This window comes from Camellia sinensis, chromosome 5 (assembly GCF_055761805.1).
Source record: "Camellia sinensis isolate YWXY chromosome 5, ASM5576180v1, whole genome shotgun sequence".
Lineage (NCBI taxonomy): Eukaryota > Viridiplantae > Streptophyta > Magnoliopsida > Ericales > Theaceae > Camellia > Camellia sinensis.
The window spans coordinates 14,686,841-14,707,853 of NC_138965.1; the positions used below are offsets into that span (position 1 = coordinate 14,686,841).

Here is a 21,013-nt window from a genome sequence, read left to right on the forward strand (position 1 = left end):
CATCCACCGTAAACATCGTACACCCAATGATGCAACATACACCCCTAATCGAAATCCGAAAAACCATCCCAAAGACAGAAGATGAAAGGGGAAAAAACAAGCCAAAAAAAACATCACATGTGTACAAAAAAATGGATAGATCAACCTGTACATATAGGAGAAGTCATTGGCAAATAAATGAAATAACGTAATATCAACACCCATTACGTCTGCACAATAATATAATATCAACCATAATAGGGAACAACAATGTAAACCTATACAAAACATTGACCAAGTAAACCTGTACATATGGAAAAAGAACGTTGGCAATGAAACTTGTATAGACCAACATTACATGTGTACCACAATGTAACATCAAATTTTAGCCACTGTTTTTTGTTTGAAATTGAAAAACGAAACATACACATCATGTGTGAAGCAATGTTACAACTTCATAATCTTTAGAAAATTGTATATACGTTCTAACCCCCGACAACGGAAAACAAAAACAACAAATCAAACACAAAACCACATCCACCAGAAAACATCATACACTCGAAGATGCAACACACACCCCAAATCGACAACCGAACAAACATCACAAAATAAATAACTGAAGAATTGAATAACACCAACCTGAGTGAGCCGCAAAGGACGTCAGCCCAATAAACACCACAAACTATTAGGGAACACAAATACACACCAACACACATTAGGCACAAAAAACATCAACTAAGTAAACATCAACAATTTCCAAAAAGAGCCACGTTTACCCCTCTCCCAGAAAAATAATAATGTTAAAACTTTGCCTTATCCACAAAACACCAAAAAATCTGTTTGAAATTCAAAACCAAGGGCAAACAAGTCGAACAAATCTCAATAATACAAACATAACAACATACCAAAAATACAAAAGGGACTAAATGGTTTAGTAAAACATCCAGGACTAAATGGAGTAACATTTCCCTAAATAGGATTTATAAGTAATTTTCCCAAGTTTTTATAGTCTAAATAAAGGACATATATAAAGAATACAATACTTTCTTCTTCTTCTTTTTGTGTGTGTGTGTGTGTGTGTGTGTGTGTGTTGCAAATATCAAAACACTTTTCATTGAATTAATTTTTTTAAAAAATATTTTAACTATTTTAAAAGTAATTTTTACACAAATTCAAATATTAAACAATGTTTCACAATATTTGTTAATATTTGCCATTTATTTATGCCTAGCAGATAGAAAATAAAATTTTGTTAATGAGAGTATTACTAGTTTGAAATAATTTTACACTCATGATAATACATGTTATAAGGCATGTATATCAATTTTAAATTTGCTAACTAATGTATTTAGGACACTCATTAATAAGATTCTAAATAATATAAACAAAAATTAATTCATAATAAAATTTTTAAACAAAAAGTATACTTAAAATAATGTGACAATAATAGTTTTAGAATTATAAGTGATAAAAATGAATATTTTAATTTGAAATAAGATCATAAAAGATAAATTCAATTTAAAAAAATTATATTCAATTTATGTTGTATAGCACTACTCAATTAATATATATATATATATATATATATATATTCATAATTAAAAATTTGGACAAAATGCAGATAAATAGGAAGATTAGAAGTAATTACAAAAGAGTGGGGAATAAAAAATAATTGCCATGGAAATGGAAGTATGTAAAATTATTACAAACAATAACAGTTTTTTGGGGGTGGTAAATTATCAAAATATTCTCTTCGTTGTCTCTTTCATCTTTCCTTTCATCCTTTCTTGCAAACCCTATCCTAATTTGTTAGAGGTGAAATTCGAGCTACCTCATTGCACGGTAGTAAGTCGGCTGAATGGAACATGTGATGGGGTCGACGAGCTAGCAATTGATCTCCTAGTAGATTAAACAACTTAGATCGAGTAGAAAGTGGATTATAATGGAAAGTCCACTATGAATGGGAACATGTTTATCCATTCTTACAATATGGATTACTCGGGAAGGTTCTAGGCGATTTTCGCCGCGATTCTCGATGCGATTTGCGGCATCAACTTCGGTGACAAGTGATTTCCGACGAGGGGAGGAAGGGTTCGCCGGTTATGCTTTGAGCTATTTTGGCTCTTTTTTTCGGTTTAGATTTGATCTTCCCCTCTCCTACTGCGATGTGGGCATTTTTCTGACGCCTTTTAATGGTTTTTCTGATCCAACGACCCACAGGTTTGTTTCGACGTGGGTATTTCCTGTTACGGTGTGTTAGTCTTGATCTGGGTATCAACTGTATTTGCTTGGTTTTTTCGGTTATATTGGCTTTTTTTTCGTTATTTGTGTTTGGGGTGTATGTCAGTTCCTTGAGTTTTTCTTTTGTCGTATTGGCTGGATTCATTCATGTTGAATAAAAGTTTCCACCTTACATCTAGGTCAATCGTCCGACGCTCATCAAAGGAAGATAAAGGTAAAGGTATAGTCATGGAATGGTAGGTCTTGCAGGCTAAGACCAAAGGTTTTTTGCCTTCTGATGTGTTCAAATTCTTGAATCCTCTAGACATTGCTTTGATCAAGGATTCTCTTGAAGATGACTTTCCGTTTGATTAGGATTCTGCTCTGACCTAATTTAAAAATTCCATGGGTTTCAATGAAGCGGACTATAAGACTGACTCTCCCTCAATGACGTGCCATGATTTGCCTAAGTCTTCACATATTGGTGTTGGTTCTAGTCTGGGTGGTTCTTCTAAGAGGTCGCCCTACTCTACTAATTGCGATAGTGGATATGGTGGAGGCAATGTTAACTTGTCTAGTGAGGTATGTGCTAATGAATACAGAAGGAACCAGGGTCCATTGAGGGGTGTTAAATTTGCAATAGAGGCCAAGTGAAGGCCTAAAGTGTGTCTTTGCAAGAACTACCTTCTCATTGATTCAAAGTTGTGCCAAAATTTGCAAATTAGTGGCTCATTTCAATTTTTACACTGACGAAGTTTGTCGGTTGTTGATATCTAGCTTCAAAGGCATTCCATCTCCAATATGCAAATTGATAAGGAGGGGATTCCTACAAGTGCAGTGTCACCTTTAACACACCCTTCATCTATTTCTATTGTCAATTCCTCTTTTTTGTTATCCCCACTTTCGCAAGCTAATCACGACATCTTGTCACCACCGGACCCGAAAACATCGTTGTTTCTTGATCCTAATCCTAAGTCTTTTATGATTTTTTGTGCTGAAGGTTGTAAAAGAATCTATGCGCCTCGACAGCGTAGCTCAAGGTCCATTGTGCCCACCTCTACCCCAGATTTTGGAGGCGTTAGGAAAAGCCGGGCTCCTAGAAAGCGCAACTCAAGGTCAAGCCAACCATCATTTGCTCATGCATATGGTAAGCACAAGAGAGAGTATTGGATTGAAGATTACTACGACAATCTCAGTCTCTTTCGACTGCCGCTGTGCCATGTATTTTGTGCCCAGAGTTTGAGTGATGGTTAGAAGTTTGTTTGTGGGGCTTGGTTTTTCTGTATTTGTCCTAACTTTGTTGTGTTTATTTGCTTATGGTTGTTTGTTGGTACTAGTTGTATGATTTCTTTGTTTCTAATATATGATGATGATTTACTTGTTCTCAAAAAGAAAATTCTTAGAATATGGCAAATATGAGATACAATCCCAAAGAAAACATCGCAATAGGGAAAAGTGCCTAAGAATTTTCAACAGCAACTAACGGTTCGAGCACTTAGTTATAAGTAAACTTATAGTGGGTGTTTGAAATGTTAACTACTTTAGTAAGTTATTTTAGTTTTTAACTATTTTAGTATGTTAAATTTTTTGTGTTTGGGTAGATGATTAGATTTTGTAGTTGGATGTGATGTTTGTGAGAAAAAAAATAAAATGATTATGGATTTAATGTGACATTTTGTCTTATTGACTATTTTAACCTATTTTGTGCTTTTGTGAATTTTAGCCCAAAAAGCCTCAAAATAGCCTTTGCCAAACAAGGCTTTAAGGGTTTGTTTGGCAATTATATATTTTAGTTAAAAAATCAAAAAATTACTATATATTATCGCATTACTCTCTTTATTTTTTTTTATATATTTTTTTTTGTAAATAGTAAATTACTCTTTTGGAAATCTAACTTTTTCTTTTATTGTACAATTATTAAATTTTAAAAATATTAATTTTTCAAAATTTCTCTTTGATAGTATATCTTTTTGAAAATATTAATTATCATAATTATACTTTTTATACTATTATTGAATTTAAAAGAAGGACACAATAATAAATTTATATTACTTTATTATTTAATTTTTAAAGAGAGATTAATATTGTAAACAATTATGCTACGTAGCTCGAATCATTTCTTCCTCCGAATCCCCCGAACTCAAAATGACGTCGTTTCGTCGTTTTGATTTTTTTTTTTTTCAATCAGAAAAGAATAAGAAGAAGAAAGAAAATGAAAGAAAGAAGATGAAAAGCAGAAAGAAAAAGAAGAAAGAAGATGAGAAGCAGAAGAAGAAAGAGGCAGAGGCGGAGGCGACAACGGGCAGAGGCGGAGGCGAAGGCGGGGCTACGACGATCGACAACGAGCTGCGACGATCGGCCGGGCAATCTGCGATCAATCAGCGGAAACGGAGGGGCCCTCTCTCTCTCTCTCTCCATTCCCTCTACCCCTCTATTTCCTCTTGCCTTCCTATTTCTTTTCTCCTCTCTTTTTCTCTCTTCTCTTCCTCTGTTTCAGACTTTCAGATTGCATAAGAAGAAAAAAAAGAAACAGTTCAAAACGACATCGTTTTGGGTAGTCAGGGGATTCGAGAGTACAAAATTCGGGGGGAAAATCATTTTCCTATTGTAAAATAATAAAAATAAAACGAGAGACTACGGCCTTGTTTGGTTTGTTTTTCAAAAAAAAATTTGGAAAAATTTTTTTACAAATAAATTTTCAAGAGTAATTAAACTAAACAAATTTTTTAAAAAAAAATTTCAAAATTTTGTTTGGTTACCTACTTTCCAAAATCATTCTCTCTCATACATATCAAATCAATCACTTTTTTTTAAACTCTTTCATCAAAATAATTTTTCAAAATCATTTCTGAAAAAAATAAACCAAATAAATTTTCGTACTTTTTATCTCAAAAATTACTCTACAAATACAAACTAAACACACCCTAAATATTTTACGTGTATATATGTACGGCAATTTTGATTTGAATAATGCTTGGGACCCCCTTTTGGGAGTCACCCCTCACCCCCTTGCCACGTGGCAGGTGGTGATTGGAGGAGCAGGAAAAAAAAGAAAAAGAAAAAGAAAATATAACCAATGAAAGAGAGAGGGGGTCAAAGGGGTGGGAGAAAAAGGGGATGAATCATTGTTATTTTGATTTTGTACGATAAAAACAATGGGGCGTGGAGTTAACGCGCCGCAAGTAGGCGTGATGTCTTCTTCATGGTTTTGGTACAACTAAACCAATTGATTACCACAACGCACTACGCCACAAAAATGTTCAGCTAGAACTTAGTCTTAGAGAGAGAGAGATAGCAGCAGCAGCAGTAGTAGTTGGTGTTGAAGCTTGAGCCCTGCAATGGCGGTCGCGCCCACATCTCTGGCATCGCAACCTTGGGGTCCCAAATCCACAACATCCTATTCTTGCCCTCACTTCTCTGGACTCCGACGATCTTCCTCCAACCTCGACCAGTCTCTCTCTTTCTCTTCCTCCACTCACTCTCTCTTCCAACACCTCCCCCTCTCCTCTTCCAGGCCAGGTTGCAGAAGCCTAGCCACCATGGCCGGTTCTGGAAAGGTGCTTACTTACTTCCATTCCTTATTCATTTTCAATTCATATTTTTTTTTTAAAAATTATTTTTAGATCTAACATTAATGCCTTCCAATTAAACTTAAGGGGAAAAAAAATTCAAATTGATAGTTCATGGCTTAAAGTAACACTAGTGTAATGCTTTTGAGGGGGCAAAGCGAATATGGGTACAAGTTATTTTAATAATTTTTTAATTTTTTATGAAAAATTGTGTAAAAAAATTAGAGAAAGTGATGAAATAACTTATAAAGATTTTTTGATTTTTTTATATATATATATTTTTTTATACTAAAACTGAAGGTTGCCAAATCAGTATGTGTTTAATAAATCTGTTTATGTTATTTGATTGACATTTATTCAATAAGGTAATACATATAATATAACAGATTAATGTAATTTGTAATTTGTAAATGCCTGATGAATGGAAATAGTGAACTACAATAATATGAGAAGATGAAAGGAAAGAACTTTTTAAAAGATTGTTTTCCTTTACATGGGTTGTTTTGGTGTTAGGAAAACAAATATGTGGCCCGACTTTGACTTGACTTGACGAGTAAGAGGCTAGAAGATAAAATATACTATTTCAAAATGAATTGGGTTGGCTGCATTAGTGTGAGAGCTATCTAGTTGTTTCCAAAGGGTCTTAAGGTTGGTAATTCCAGTCAACTGTATTAATAACTTGCACCTTTTAATTCTGTTTTGGAAGCCCAGCCCACTCAATTCAGTCAATGAAACAACACTTTTTCTCTGGCTGCAACAACTTCGGTATATCTGGCTGTAACATTGTCCTCAATTGCTAAAAACTGAATCAACTAAGCATAAAAAATTGTCAAACTACAGGTTATGTAGCCATATATACACATGCGAGAACTTCATTTATATCCCAGTATACCTAAGGAGGAGGTGGGAGGATTGTCGGGCGTTGAACCCCCGAACTGATGAACCAGCCCTAACCACTGGGGCCAACACCAAGTTACCCCAGAGTTGTTTTCTATGGAGATAGTAGATTCATTGGGGTTGTTATCACATCAGGATGCATTTACTTCACTCTTATAACTACTTGCGTTGGCCGTTCTCATTTGACCCGATTAACTAAAAAAAGTTTGAAGTGGGCTTGCTCTGCAAAATGCAAATCGTACTATAATGGCCATGAGTTCTCTCCTGGTTCTTCAGTCAGTTACTCCCTAATGTTGCTTCTTTTTTTTTCTTACATGTTACATATTTATTTGTTCAAAGTTTGATTATTTGCCTTTCCTTTGCCGTGCAGTTTTTTGTTGGTGGAAACTGGAAGTGTGTAAGTAATTTTTTTTCCTCTCATTGCTGTCATAAAAGAATAGTCTATATCTCATTTATGGTTAATGTGATTCCGCATTATTATTTTTGTGGCTAGTGGGTACTTTATTGCTAGATCTTGAGAAGGGTTTCTGATGAACGTAAACCAAGGAGTAAAGTGTGTTTAATTCAACCAAAATATAAAATAGAAGATAACAATGTAGCTGCCTAACCTTTATCATTGCACAGGCTTAACAATTTTCGTAATGGTTTTCGGACAGCCACTTAGATGCCAATCTAGATATCTAGAAAGAAATTAACCTGGGCATACTGAGATTTGCAAGTCATGATACTTCCATAGAAACAATTTTTAAATTATCACCTTACCCATTATATAAGTTTATTTAAGATATTATTGGATATAAGCAAGAGAATTTTGCAACTCACAGAATGACATTGTACTCTTCCAAAAATTAGGAGCCCTGTCATTTTTACACACCAAAGAAAGCTTATAAAAGGATTCATTTGAGAAACTTAACTTGAATGGTCCGAATAGGATAATGTGAACCTTCAGGTGTAACAGCCCAAACATCTGCTATTTCACCAAGAAATAATAAATGTGGTCAACGGGTTTGCCAATTAAGTAATTTTGTTTCATTTCCTTTCTTTTCTTTTTTGGCGAGTGAAATGTGTTGGCACCATAATATCTCATTAATTTAAGAACTCTTACTTGCTTATGTATTGAACTTATGGGGAATGTTTAGAGTCTGCATTTGGCCGTCTACCCTTTTTACTCGATGATGGGTGTCCATTCCTTTCAACTTAGAAGGAGCCTTCATGAGGGAGAATTTCTTCTTCTTGTTCTTAAATTTCTTTTAGCAACTTGGGGGGCTTGTTTAATGTTGAGAAGTGGATTTACTCAACATTATGTCTGGGATAGTTGGTTTCCTTTTTTTTCAGTTTCTCTGTTGCTCTTCATTTGGGATGATGAAATTGAGGAGTTTCAAAAGAATTTGTAAAAACAATAACCACACTAACTTTCTTTCTTCAGTCTATTTTTAATAGGTTTGAAGGTTCCTAATCATGAGCTATCACAAAAAAAATGTGGTTTCAGTATCTTGGAGTATTTATTGGAAGATAAGGTTCGGAGAATATAGTATAGAAAAAATAGGTAGAACTAAGGACTAAAAGAGAACAAGAAAATAAGCTCATTATTTCTTTATTAGTATGACTCTTATGTAATAACTATGTCAGTGTACTTTTCCTTGGTCCCTCAAATTGAAATAGTGCAATAATAGTGATGTATGTTGTTGTTTTCATTTGGAACTTTCCATCCATTTGATCTGGTTTCAACTTCGTTCCAAGATTTTGAAAGTGTTAATCCACAGATTATATTGTATTCACTACGCTCTGCAACTTTTGAGTATTGTAGTGTTACTCGTGCATATATTTCAATGTTTTTGTGCCATACACTTTACGAACTTTGTTTTTACACTGTTTTACTTACCGTGCTGTTGGAAATTGTAAGCAGTACAGGCATTTTATTCTTTTTAATTTTATTGACTATTCTTTTATTTTTTTATTTAGAATGGGACAAAAGAGTCTATTAGTAAGCTTGTCTCTGACTTGAATGGAGCAAAGTTGGAGCCTGATGTTGGTGAGTCATTGTTTTGCTTCCAGATAATATCTTCAGTGTACTTAGTTATTTGTGGTATCATATACTTCAGTTAGGAGGCAAGCATCTTATTGGGCCTAAGCCTCTTGGACTTGAGTTTGATTGAAGTATATGTATTTTCTCATAATCCGTTATATAGGTTGATTCTTTAATTTACATAATATTCTTTAATTTACGTTATGTATATAGAGATCAACGTCATTCAAGTACATTGTCATAGTATCTAGTTCTTATAAATTGTCAAAAACAATGCAAAATTGCAAACTCTAAGCTAAGAAGCACGGACACAAAATAGGACACGTGACATGACACAAACTCAATAAGGACATGCGAACACGCAAAATTTCAAAAATGTAGTATACGATACGTCGGGGGCACGTGCAAAGCATACAATTTTATATAATTATTGTATGTCATATTTTTTAATATTTTATATTTATTCTTAGTCAAATATTTATTGTTATCAAATTCATCAACCTTGGTATGTTATTCTGGTGAAAAAATAATAATAAAAAAAAAAAGAAAATGGGTCCTTAGGGGTTGGGCTTGTACCTTAGTTGCACGAAGTGGGAACAGGGGCGAGAGCGAGGAAGCGTGAGCCGATAGAAGATTCTTAGGTTAGGAGCGCCTTGAAGAGCAATAATATATATCTATATATATATATTAATAGTTATTTTAAAAATATATATTAAATATAGATTAATAGTTATTTTAAAAAAATCAACAACAATATATAGCATATTCAACAAATCAATAATAAATTTATCACTGATAGATTAATCATACTTCATATTCATCTCTCTCTAGTGAAAAAATGATAAATTTATCACTAACTATTTGTTAAAAAATTACAAAAAGAAAATCTCATCATCATTATCACAAATTAACACAAGATTCAAAGACATATTCAGTAATAAATTTAGCAGTGATAAACACATTCACTGATAAATTCTCACTAGTTGTTTGTTAAAAGATTATAAAAAAAAAAAAAATCTCGTCATCATCGTCACAAATCAACACAAGATTCAAAGAAATATATCAGAGATACATTTATCACTGATACAGTAGATTTGGTTTAAGAGAAATAAAAAGAGAGAGAGGGAGTGAGGAAGAGGGAGGTGATAAATATAACATGAACAAAAATCAATGATAAATTTATCATTGTATTAATATCAAAATTCCAGCAGCAGCAATCCACAAAATATTAAACAAATCAATGATAAATTTATCACTGAATTAAGTGATAAATTCATCAGATTAGTTCAACATGTTTTACAAATGTAGATCTTCACCAACACACTGTAGAAAAAGTCTCGATCTCATCGGTGGCTATGTAAAGTACTAGATTGGCGCCGAAGATGGTAGATCGGCATTGAAAACAACTAGATTTGAAGCTATTGGTGAAGTTCGACATGAAGATGGTGGATTGATGATTGAAGAAGAACGACGGTGATGGCAGATGAATGATGGAGGATGGAGAAAGAGTGATGGTAATGGCAAAGGGGAAGGAAGACGACAATGTTAGGCGAGCGAGTCAAACGGTTGAGAAATGGTGAAGTATAGATCGGCGACAGTGAAGATGGTTGGTGAACAATGGTGGTGGTAGTGGCCAGTGAAGGTGGTGGCGGTGACCTGTGGAGGTGGCGGTGGTTAGTGACGGACGACGATGGTGGTTGCAGTGGATGGCCATGGCCATAGCTACAATGGTGGTATTTTCTAGAGAGAGGGAGAGAGATGAGAAAGAAGAAGAGTTTTGGGAAAATGATCAAGAGAGAAGTTAATACAAATTGAAAAAATTAATGACTAATAAATATTATAAATAATTAAAGATTTAGAGAGTGTTTGGGATGATTTAAATAGGGATTTTTACCAGCTGGTAGCAGGGGCAAAATCAGGATAAAAAAATATAACTGGACTTCTTGGTGCATGAACTAGAAACTTAGGACCTAATAGGTAATAGATTCAATTATTGGGATTGGCTGGTAAAAATTCCAACTCTTTGGCCAAAGTCCAGTCTAAATATTCAATGGGCACTAAATACGAGCTCAATCCGGCTCTATGGGCAAAATAATTTTCCTAAACCCTAAAAATATCGGCTTGGGATGAGCGGTCCATCGGGCCGATGGCCACCCCTCCCAAGTGTCCCTAGCATGTCCGCTTCATAGATTCTAAGTAGTATATAAATTTAGAAGTTTTTGTATGTACATCATGTTATTCTAGAAGTTGTAGAAGTCTTTTTACTTTTGTTTTTATTTTTAAAGAATATAAAAAGTTGTAGAAGTCATTTGGTCCCCGTTACTTTGATTATCAGCTTTAAATTTCAGAAAATATCTAAATCTCTATTCTATTTGGTTGAACAGATGTTGTTGTTGCGCCTCCCTTTGTTTACATTGATCAAGTAAAGAACTCATTGACAGATCGGATTGAGATAGCTGCTCAAAATTCGTGGATCGGAAAAGGTGGGGCTTTCACTGGAGAAATCAGGTTAGTTTGTTTCTTCTTGATGAATGAAAATATTGACCGCACTTGCCATTGTATGTTTCCATTTGAGTCAGAAAAAGTCTTCCTTGGCGTAAGACTTACCTGAGTTGAGTTGAAAGAGTTTCTTTAATACGGTCTACCTTTATAATAAAATTCAATTTATGTAATGTATTTTGCTTCACCCTAGAGAAGTGTGCTGTTGGTTTGGAAATTTATTGAAGGTTGACGTAAAAGATGTTTAATGGTCCAGTTATCAACATGATAAGTAAATATAACCCCTGCAAACTTTTTTTTTTTTGTTTCTTTTCTTTTTTATTCACAATTGGTGATAATAATATTACCCACATTCTTAGAAGTTTATTTTGAATATGCTCAGCCAGCTTGTCTAACTTCATTTTCCTTGTTTTTTATTCCATGTCTCTGTGTGCTTATCAATTCAACAATTATATGGGCTTGGATTGCATGGCTAATTATTTTCTGGGTCCCCAGTTTGTAATTGAGGCAGCATTGTTTTGGACAATACAGATTATTTTATCAGTTTGAGTTCAGGATTGAGAATCTTTAACGAATAAGGTCTGGGGTCTTAGGCTGTTGGGATACCATTTTAGTGTGTAATGATATGCAGTGGAAACTGCACGGTCATCTTTACACGACTTTATTTCCTGAAGTTATGAGCTGGATATGACCCTTGTTTTGTTGTCGATCTTTCTTTTATTGTGTTCCTTTTTCATGTTCTCCTAGGCCGTGGAAGATAAGGTTGCTTTTGTGCCTATGTTAAAATTTTGTAATTTCACTCAATTAACAAATTCACATTTTCTGTTTGCAGTGTGGAACAATTGAAAGATATTGGCTGCAAGTGGGTTGTTCTTGGGCATTCTGAGAGGAGACACGTTATTGGAGAAGATGACCAGGTAATTGTTTATCAAATTTCTACTTCTGGAACTTCCAAAAGATAAAATGATGCAGAAGTTTTGTGTGGATTTTGTCATTGGGTTATTAATTGTATTTTATGACAAATCGAGGCCATGTACGATGTATTTAGTACTTGACTGAAACGCTCGACTTTCAGTTTATAGGAAAGAAGGCTGCTTATGCCTTGAGTGAGGGTCTTGGAGTTATAGCCTGCATTGGAGAACTATTAAATGAGAGAGAAGAAGGAAAAACTTTCGATGTTTGTTTTCAACAAATGAAGGCTTTTGCAGGTAAGGTTCCTTGGTTGTGTTTATTTTCTCAGAAATTCATCGACTATGGGATTTTATTGTGAACCAGAAACGGGTCTTCCATCTTTTCACATGTAAATCATTGTCCATGATATGCAGATGCTGTTCCCAGTTGGGATAATGTAGTAATTGCTTATGAACCTGTATGGGCAATTGGAACTGGTAAAGTGGCCTCACCTCAACAAGCTCAGGAAGTACATGTAGCTGTTCGTGATTGGCTAAGAAAGAATGTTTCAGCAGAAGTTGCTTCTAAGACACGTGTTATCTATGGAGGTATTCTTCTTTTTATATTATCTGTATAATCATGTAATTATTCTTTTGCAGTTCGCTGTTTGTGATATATTGTTTGGTCCTATATTAAAAGATATAAAGAAAGATCTCACAGCCTTCATTTTTTGAAGCATTCATGTCATAATCCACTCTGTGATATTACTCTGTGATATTACTTACATACTTGAACTGGGAAGAATGATAATAAGATTCTCTGAACATGAGGTTGAGAGGTGCAATATGGTCAATAATGGTTTCCTCTTGAGTTGCTTGAGATATATACACAACACACGACTTTTTTTTTCTTTTAAAGTAACAAAGTTGAAGATTGGTTAGAGGCCTCGTGGAATTTGATCCACACCAATATGCTTCATCAGAACATAAAACCAGTTATGCACTTATTAGACCGTCAGCTTGATAATTAAAGCATGAAAATTTAATAGGACAAAGCATGCTTGGTGAATGACATTATCCATAACCTGGAGCTTCTTCGGCACTGTCTGCATTAATGTCTGGGGTGGGTGTGGTTTTTTCTTGCTATTGTCTTCCCAAGTTATGAACCTTTCCTGGATGGCTGGTGCTTGAACACATGAAAGGTGGAGATATAGTTGGTGGGGTTGTTTTGTTTTCTTCTCTGTTTGGCTGCAGAAGAGAACCGGGCTTCTGTGTTGTATTTCTTTTTGTTTGTGCTTGTTCCCTTGTTTGTGTTTTCGGTTGGTTACTCATCACCCTCAGTGTAGCGCTTGCAAATGATTGTGCTTGCTTAACGGTGCCAACCTAGTTAGGATGGTTTTGCTTGCTTTGATGCTTGGAGAACTCTCCTTTTCCTTTATTGATGTTTGTTATTAGTGGCCTTGTACATTGCTTTCTTTCATCAATAAAGTTTTTGCCATTTTGCTGATCAGAAAAAAAAAAAAAAAAGCATACTCGCTGCCTTCCCATATTAGACTCATCATGCCAATAACTGCTTGGCCTCCATTCCATGCAATCTGCGTAGGCTGATAAATATTATTTTGTACTCTTTTTTGAAGACGCACACACACAAGGACTAACGGGGAGCAACTCTGATGCGCGTACTGTTCTCATTGCCCATCCCCTCTCTCTCTCTCTCTCTCTCTCTAATGACAGACTTCATTTCCAATCATGTCAGCGAGTATTATGTACTTACCGATGATTATGAACTCTGCAATTTGTGCCCTCCATATTGTCCTTACAAGCTCTATTTGTCTGAATAAGAATTCAAGATTTAGCATTAGTTGTTTTGCTCATAATCACTAATCAGAAATCAAATTTGTTCTGCAGGATCTGTAAATGGTGGCAACTGTGCTGAGCTTGCAAAACAAGAAGATATTGATGGATTTCTCGTAGGCGGTGCTTCCTTGAAGGTATTATATGTAATCAATAGGCCTCGTTTGGGAACAGGCTAATTTAGTAACTTTTTGACTATTTGGCTAAAATATGAGCTAAAAAAAATTAGTATGTTTGGGATGACTTTTTAGCTTTTTACGAAAAGATGTGCAAAAAGTAAAGAGAAAAGAGAATCTTTGACTTTTTAGTATGGGTTGTTGGCTTTTTGGCTAATTTAGTAACTTTTTGGCTTTTTAACTAAAAATGAGGGTTCCCAAACGAGACTATAAATCCTTTATGCACTGTATCATATGATTGGTCTTTCCATGTTGATTAAAATAAAATATATTCAGAAGATTATCTATAAACTGTGAATCGGACACTAGGATATCTGCATTTTCAATTGACTCTTTGTCCTGTGAGCGTGCATGTTAATGTTAGGGTGGAAAAGATTTCTATCATCATTAGTAAAGGAAAATGTTATATACATATTTCAGTAGACATTATTTTAGCATACCAACATATATATAAACTGTGCCATGGTGTATGTATTTTGTGTCGTTATTGTATGGAATAAAAACAAAAAGATGTTAAGATAGAAACCCCAAGGGGTTGGTCTGGTGATAAGGCCTTGGGTCTTGGGAGTTTGCTTCCTGCAAGATTCAGAGATCCAAACTTCCTAGGTGTTAGCAATTCCTTGGAGCCTATTAAAAAAAAAAAACAAAAAAGATGTTAAGATGGTGATAACTACTTTTTGATATTCATATCAGCTACTTGTTGACAATGTGGAAAGTATAATCCTTGTTTGTCATGGAAAAACAAAGAAGATTTGGGATATTTCATTCCCTCAAAAGGTGTTGGTGTATTCATGATCAAAAGTTGATTTTATGTGGTGCAGGGTCCCGAGTTTGCGACCATTGTCAATTCTGTAACTTCCAAGAAGGTTGCTGCATGATCATGCATGGTGGTTTTGGCACCTGGGCAAATAAATGGTTATGGAATCACCTTTATGTTGGAAGCGTCACATGACAAGCATTTGAACTAGTTCAGTTTGGTAGGATTTTGATCATTTTACATTTTCCCGGCCACAATCATTTCGCTTTGATTTGGTTGCGCCATTTGTTTGAGCAAGAAATATTAACGTATTGAATAATTGTCAACATAATGGCATAGATGTTTAATTTGATGCTATGTTGACTTGCTCATTAGAATGATAATTTGACACTGCATGTTCTGACAACTGACCAACATGGTTTGAGTTATATTACCCTCTTCTTTTTTCTTCTTTTTCTGGTGTTAGGCATGCAAGAAAAGGAAAAGTATTCAAGAAAGTAGAAATCAAGGGTCAGCATCAAGAAAGAACAGGCCAGACAAATGATGTCCAACCCGCTCGTGGGCTTAGCTAGCAGGCTTTTTTAACGGGCTGGGCTGTTTATCAAAACCTTGGGCTCAAGCACTACTCAAAGGACTTGGCCCAAATGAGCTAATAGGAGGGCTTTTGCGGGCTAGCCAGCAGGCCTAACCCAATGGGCCGAGATTTAGGCTATTTTTTTGGGGTTTTTATTTTCAGTTTCCCATATTGTTTCCTTCTATATATATATATATATATATATTTTGTCTGCCTTGCAATCCATTGAGCCTCCTCTCACTGGCCAACAGGTAGGTAGGTAGCCAGGCTGAGCTACACTGCAAACAAACCCTAGGCCTAGGTGCAACCCAAGCCTCATACAGTTCAGGCCAGTTAAAGTCCGCTGGGCCTGATCTTTTGAGTCCAATGATGAGCTTTAGTAGAAATCATATAATTGATTTTTTTTTTTTTTTAGAAATTAGGGCTTTGCATTTTTTGCAAAAACATGAGAATTTTTACTTTCTCATGAAATTTGTTTATTTTGGGATTTCCTTTTTATCTACTCAATGCAATTTAGATAACACATTCTTATTTTCTCGTAACTTGTTGAAAACCTTTCTATTCAAGTAAATGCATGTTTCGCACACTTCTTTCATACACTGGAATCAGCTCCTTGAGTGGGCATTAGACCAAAAACAAAGTTGGTTAGGAAGAATCCATACTCAAAGCATATATGCTAAAGCTGCCCAAATTGTAAAGCAAAGTCAGTCACTCTCTCACTGCTTATACAAACCATTCATGCACAACCCCACCCCCCACCAACACCCCCCCCCCCCCCCCCCCCCCCCCAAACACACACACACACACACACACAGAGATGAGTTACTCAGCCTCCAACTCCGCCCCGCCACTCCCGTTGCTCAGTGTCTTCGCCATTGTCATTTTCTTCTTGTCACTTTCCCAGTATACAAACTACAAGACTCAGATCATGGAACACACCAAGAGCAAGTTCCAGCTGTTCTTCCCTGTCTTGTTGCCCATATTGGTGGTCCTCATCTTGCTTTCAGGACTAACCAATGGGATGACGTTCGGCTTCTGGTCTTCGCGGCCTGAGCACCACCACCAAAGAAGTGGCTCGCCTTGGGGTGTTGCTGCGGTCTTGGTGGCAGTGCTTCTGTTGTTGGTTTCTTATGGGTCCTCATTTTACCCGAAGTGGTTTTTAGGTTAGATTAGTTGAAGAAATTCTCCCTTTGGGTTTTCTTGAGTTAATTACACTTAGCACCCAACATTTTACATAAAATTTTACTTTGGACCTCTATTTTCGGTTGTGATGGTCAATGACAAGTTGCAGTGTTACCCAGTCAAGAAAGTCCTGATCCATTGAAAAATAACTGTGGTGTGAAATGTTGGAATTGATTATCACAATAAAAAATAAAGGGGTTAAAGTGTGATTTTGTGTATAAAATATATGGGTGTTAAGTGTAATTTATCTTTCTTTTTCTTTTTTACCCAAATATATATGCATATATATATATATGTATATACACTTTGACTTTATGTTACAAGTCATGTTCATCTAATGTGCCAAAATAAATAAATAAATAAATAAGAAAGAAAAAGATATTGTGTTTGTAACCTTTTGCTTACTTGGTAAGTAAATGGTGGATGTTTTTTTTTTTTTTTTTTTTTTTTTTTTTTTTTTTTTTTTTTTTGTGTCAATGTAAGATAGTTCTGTGAATGTAAAAAATGGTTCATCTATTAAATTTGAATTTGTCTTAATTGTTTGAATTGGTACATGTTGGACGATCGTCCGGTACAACCCTTGTTAATCGCAATTGTCACCCTTGTCAATCGTGACTGTCACTCTTGTTGCTATATGATTGCCTTGTCGATTGACATGCACAAATTCGAACGATTTGGCAAACTAAAATTCGATAAATGTAACATTACTCGCCGATGTATAAGTGTCTATTTTTTGGTTTATACATTTGTTTTGGTATTTGTGGCTATTCTTAAATGAAAAATTGGTTTGTGATATGACTCTATTCTTCTTCTTTCTTTTTTTTCTTTCTTTATTTTTTTTATTTTTTGAAAATTTCAAAATGAAATACTCACTAGTGTAACATAAAATTTTAAAAAATAAAATAAAAATACAATTCTCACAACATTTTGGATGATTTTTTTTAATATAAAAATTCTATTCTTGTAACTATTTTTCCTATTGCAAAACAATGACATGACCTTTGATTATTTCTTCACTTGTGTAACTTCTTTCCTACTCATAATATAATGAGTGGGGAACAAAAAAAAAAAAAAAAAAGAAAAGAAAAGAAAAAGAAAAGATGTGGGACTTTATGAGTATTCTTAATAAAAAATTAGTTTGTGATCTGACTCTTTATTTTTATTTATTTTTGGTAATATCTTAATTTCAAAACAAAATACTCACTGACATATAATTAAAAAAATACAATTCTGCCAACATTCTAAATGAATATTTTATTATATAGAAATTCAATTACTATACCGTTTTTCTTATTGCAAACAGTGACACGACTTGATAATTTCTTCACTTATGTAACTTCTAAAAAAAAAAAGAGCGAAAATTGTGTTTCAGTTAAACAGTGAAAATATTATTTCATTTCATGATGCTACAAGTCTATTGTGTATTTGATGTACGGAACTGCTACGTAGCTCGTATTGTTGAGTTCGAAATTGGCTCGAATTCAATTTCAGAAGCAGAGAAGGAGAAAAGAATGAAGGAGGAGGAGGAGGAGGACTGGAGGGGGCATAATCACAGGGGGAGAAGAGAAGGAAGGAGGAGGAAGGAGAAAGGGGAGGGGCTCGGCCGACGGCAGTGGTGCTGCGACGAAGGGGAGGGGCTCGGCGGGATCGGAGGCGACGGCGGTGGTGCTACGACGAAGCGGAGGGGCTCGACCGACGGTAGAAGCAGAGGGGCCCTCTCTTCTCTCCATTCCCTCTTCACCTCCTCTTTCTCTTCTTCTCTCTTCTTCCTTTCTTCTCTCCCTCTTTCTCCTCTGTTAGACCACCCAAAACGCCCAAAACGACATTCGAGCCAATTTCAAGCCAAGATTTTCGAGCTATGGCTCATTTTCCTTTGACGTAAGTCTTTCTTGTATTTAGCGCAACAATTTTGTTATGTAGCTCGAGTTTTTTGTGGCTCGAGTAGCTTGATATTTGACTTTTCAACCCCTCTCGCTCTCCCCTTTCCCTCCTTCCTCTATTTTTCTTCATTGTCTCTTCTCTGTCTCTCCCTCTATGAAGAAGAGGAGAGGCTAATGGCAGCTCACTGAGTGTATGGCAACAAATGGGTAAAAATAAAAAATCAATCCTAAAAATCAAAACTCAGAAAAAAACAAACTCAAAAATCATCCAAAAACCAAAACCAATCAAAAATTAAAACCCATAAACCAAAAATCAAAACTAGACAAATCAAACCCAAAAATCAAAAAACCCCAAAACTAAAACCAATCAAAAACCAAAACCAGACAAATCAAACCCAAAAATCAAAACAAAAAATCAAACCCACAACCACAAACCAAAACAAATAAATCAAGAAATGAACAAATCAATGAAGATGGAGAGTTCAAGGGAGAGAATGACTCCACCCCTCCACCCACCGGCGACGCCATCACCTTTTCTGCGAGCAAATCCATTTCTTCTTCTCTCTTCTCTCTTCTTCAGTCTTCTTTTTCTGTCTGTTTGAGAGAGCAAATAGAGGGGGAAAAGAAAAAGAAAAAGAAAAAAAAAATCTAAAACGACGTTATTTTTGATAGTCAAGCCATTCGGATCAATAATGTTTCGAGCTACGAAATATTATTCTTAGGAGCTGTTTGGAATATACTAAATAAGTGTACTTTTTGAATTTTTATAAAATATGAGTTAAGTTTAAACTGATGTAATAAAGAGATGATGTGACTTAAATAAAATAGTGACTTTTTAACTTTTTTAAAAAATACCAAACCTAACCTTAGTGCAAATCTTTTGTGTCAGATTAGCACTTTTTTTTTTTTACTTATAATATAATTATTTTAAAACTTTCTTATTTAAAAAAAAAATGTGTGGATTTATGGCTCTATCTATCTAATAAGTTGTTGGGACCTTTTTTGTCCAAATAATTTATGTTTTGGTGAGGGGGGGTCCTCCTAGGCTTGAAACAGTAGCAGTGGGACCACAGGGAAGGACAGTGAAGTGAGGTGTTTTTGGGAGGATTAGTAAAGTAGATAAAGTGGCGTTGTCATATTTAACTTTCCTACTCACATGCTATGTCCCACGCACTACTACTACGACATGTGAACAGAGTTGCCCACCCTGTTACATGAATCTTCCTCTCATATCATGGGGAGAAAATTGATCGAAATCAATACTCATTCTGGCTAAATATAAAGCAAGTAATTACATTACAAAAATATTAGTGTAAGTGATTTTGTGATTTAATGTAAATTAAAAAAAGAAAAAAAAAAAAGTGCATATGCATGTAACCCTTTACCTTGTTATGAGCTGAATTTAAGTAAGTACCTCTGAATTTAAAAAAAAAAAATTTAAGCAAACTTTTCTTTATTCAAATCGTGATTTTTGACTAGTGTTCTCTATCATCTTTAAAACTAAAAAAAAGGCTCATCGAACTTTTTTGTTTTCAAATCGTGATTTTTGATTAGGGTTTATTGTCAAATGGCTACATGATTTTTGATTATAGAGAGAAATGCGAGCAAGAAATTAGATTTTTTTTTTTTTAAATTTAAATTTTCGCCAATTGTGTGCTCTAAAGTGAACTTCTTCTTCTTGCGTTGGAAGGGAGCTATTGTCTTCAGGATCTCGGTTGATTCGATCGGGATGACCAATTCTAAAATCAGGGTCTTGCGACGCCTTTATATTTTTATAATTACTTTATACTTGTTTTTGCTAATATTTCTTGTTTTCAAATATATAATCATAGGCTCTGGATAAAATAATTACATAATAGTAATGTTACGTCTAAATCTTAGATTTGTACAGAAAAAAATAAATAATAAAAAAACCCTTCTATTCCATTCATATTTCTTCTTCTTCTTGTTTTTGTTTTTTTGTTTTTTGTGTGTGATCCAAATCAGATTTCAGACAACAAATATTCAAACAATGTACAATATCTGTTCTAATGACAAGTCTATGAATTTTTCTAAGAGTAATTCATTCAACGAAAAATTCTCTCATCATAGGCTCTAATTTAAATATATATATATATATATAAACATAAAATGAAAGATACTGCACCATTGATATATAGCATATCTCTTCTATAATAAACACACCACAATTTTTACACCATCAAATTACAATATAATATAAGTGAACCAACCAAAACACATAATTAGTTACCCAACGTGCACCGTTTTATTCAATATTTATTCCAACAGCAGTAGTAACATCAAGGTGGGGCTGCCACAAACCTGCCGCAAGCTTAGAGGCAATAGCAGCGGGGCCGACAACAGCGGTTGCACGGCGGCCTAGGGCAGGGCCGCCGCGAACCATCGAAACTCGACAAGCACAGAATCGCGAAGAGTAAGGCTATTGGTAGGAATAAAAGAAGCCAATTGAAGCTAGCCTTGGTCTCTTCAACAACTGTCGGACCAGAAGA

The 21,013-nt window shown here is 34.9% G+C and overlaps 1 protein-coding gene and 1 long non-coding RNA gene across 3 annotated transcripts; both read left to right on the plus strand.

Annotated features, from left to right (window-relative positions):
* Nucleotides 1-1,754: 1,754 nt before the first annotated feature.
* LOC145790445 (uncharacterized) lies at nucleotides 1,755-3,595 on the plus strand. Its single transcript, XR_014329157.1, has 2 exons — nucleotides 1,755-2,230; nucleotides 2,400-3,595. It is a non-coding gene; the product is annotated as an uncharacterized LOC145790445 (long non-coding RNA).
* A 1,699-nt stretch (nucleotides 3,596-5,294) lies between these two features.
* Nucleotides 5,295-15,273, plus strand: LOC114303826 (triosephosphate isomerase, chloroplastic-like). Of its 2 annotated transcripts, none has more exons than XM_082868277.1 (9): nucleotides 5,295-5,756; nucleotides 7,036-7,062; nucleotides 8,628-8,697; nucleotides 11,076-11,199; nucleotides 12,023-12,107; nucleotides 12,266-12,398; nucleotides 12,516-12,689; nucleotides 13,989-14,071; nucleotides 14,932-15,273. In XM_082868277.1, the coding sequence occupies exons 1-9, from the start codon at nucleotides 5,538-5,540 to the stop codon at nucleotides 14,986-14,988; spliced, it is 972 nt and encodes a 323-aa protein (XP_082724403.1). In that variant the 5' UTR covers nucleotides 5,295-5,537; the 3' UTR covers nucleotides 14,989-15,273. The 2 variants fall into 2 exon arrangements, 1 of the variants encoding a protein (XP_082724403.1); XR_014329158.1 differs by having other exon boundaries at nucleotides 5,378-5,756; nucleotides 13,718-14,071.
* The last annotated feature ends 5,740 nt before the right edge of the window (nucleotides 15,274-21,013 follow it).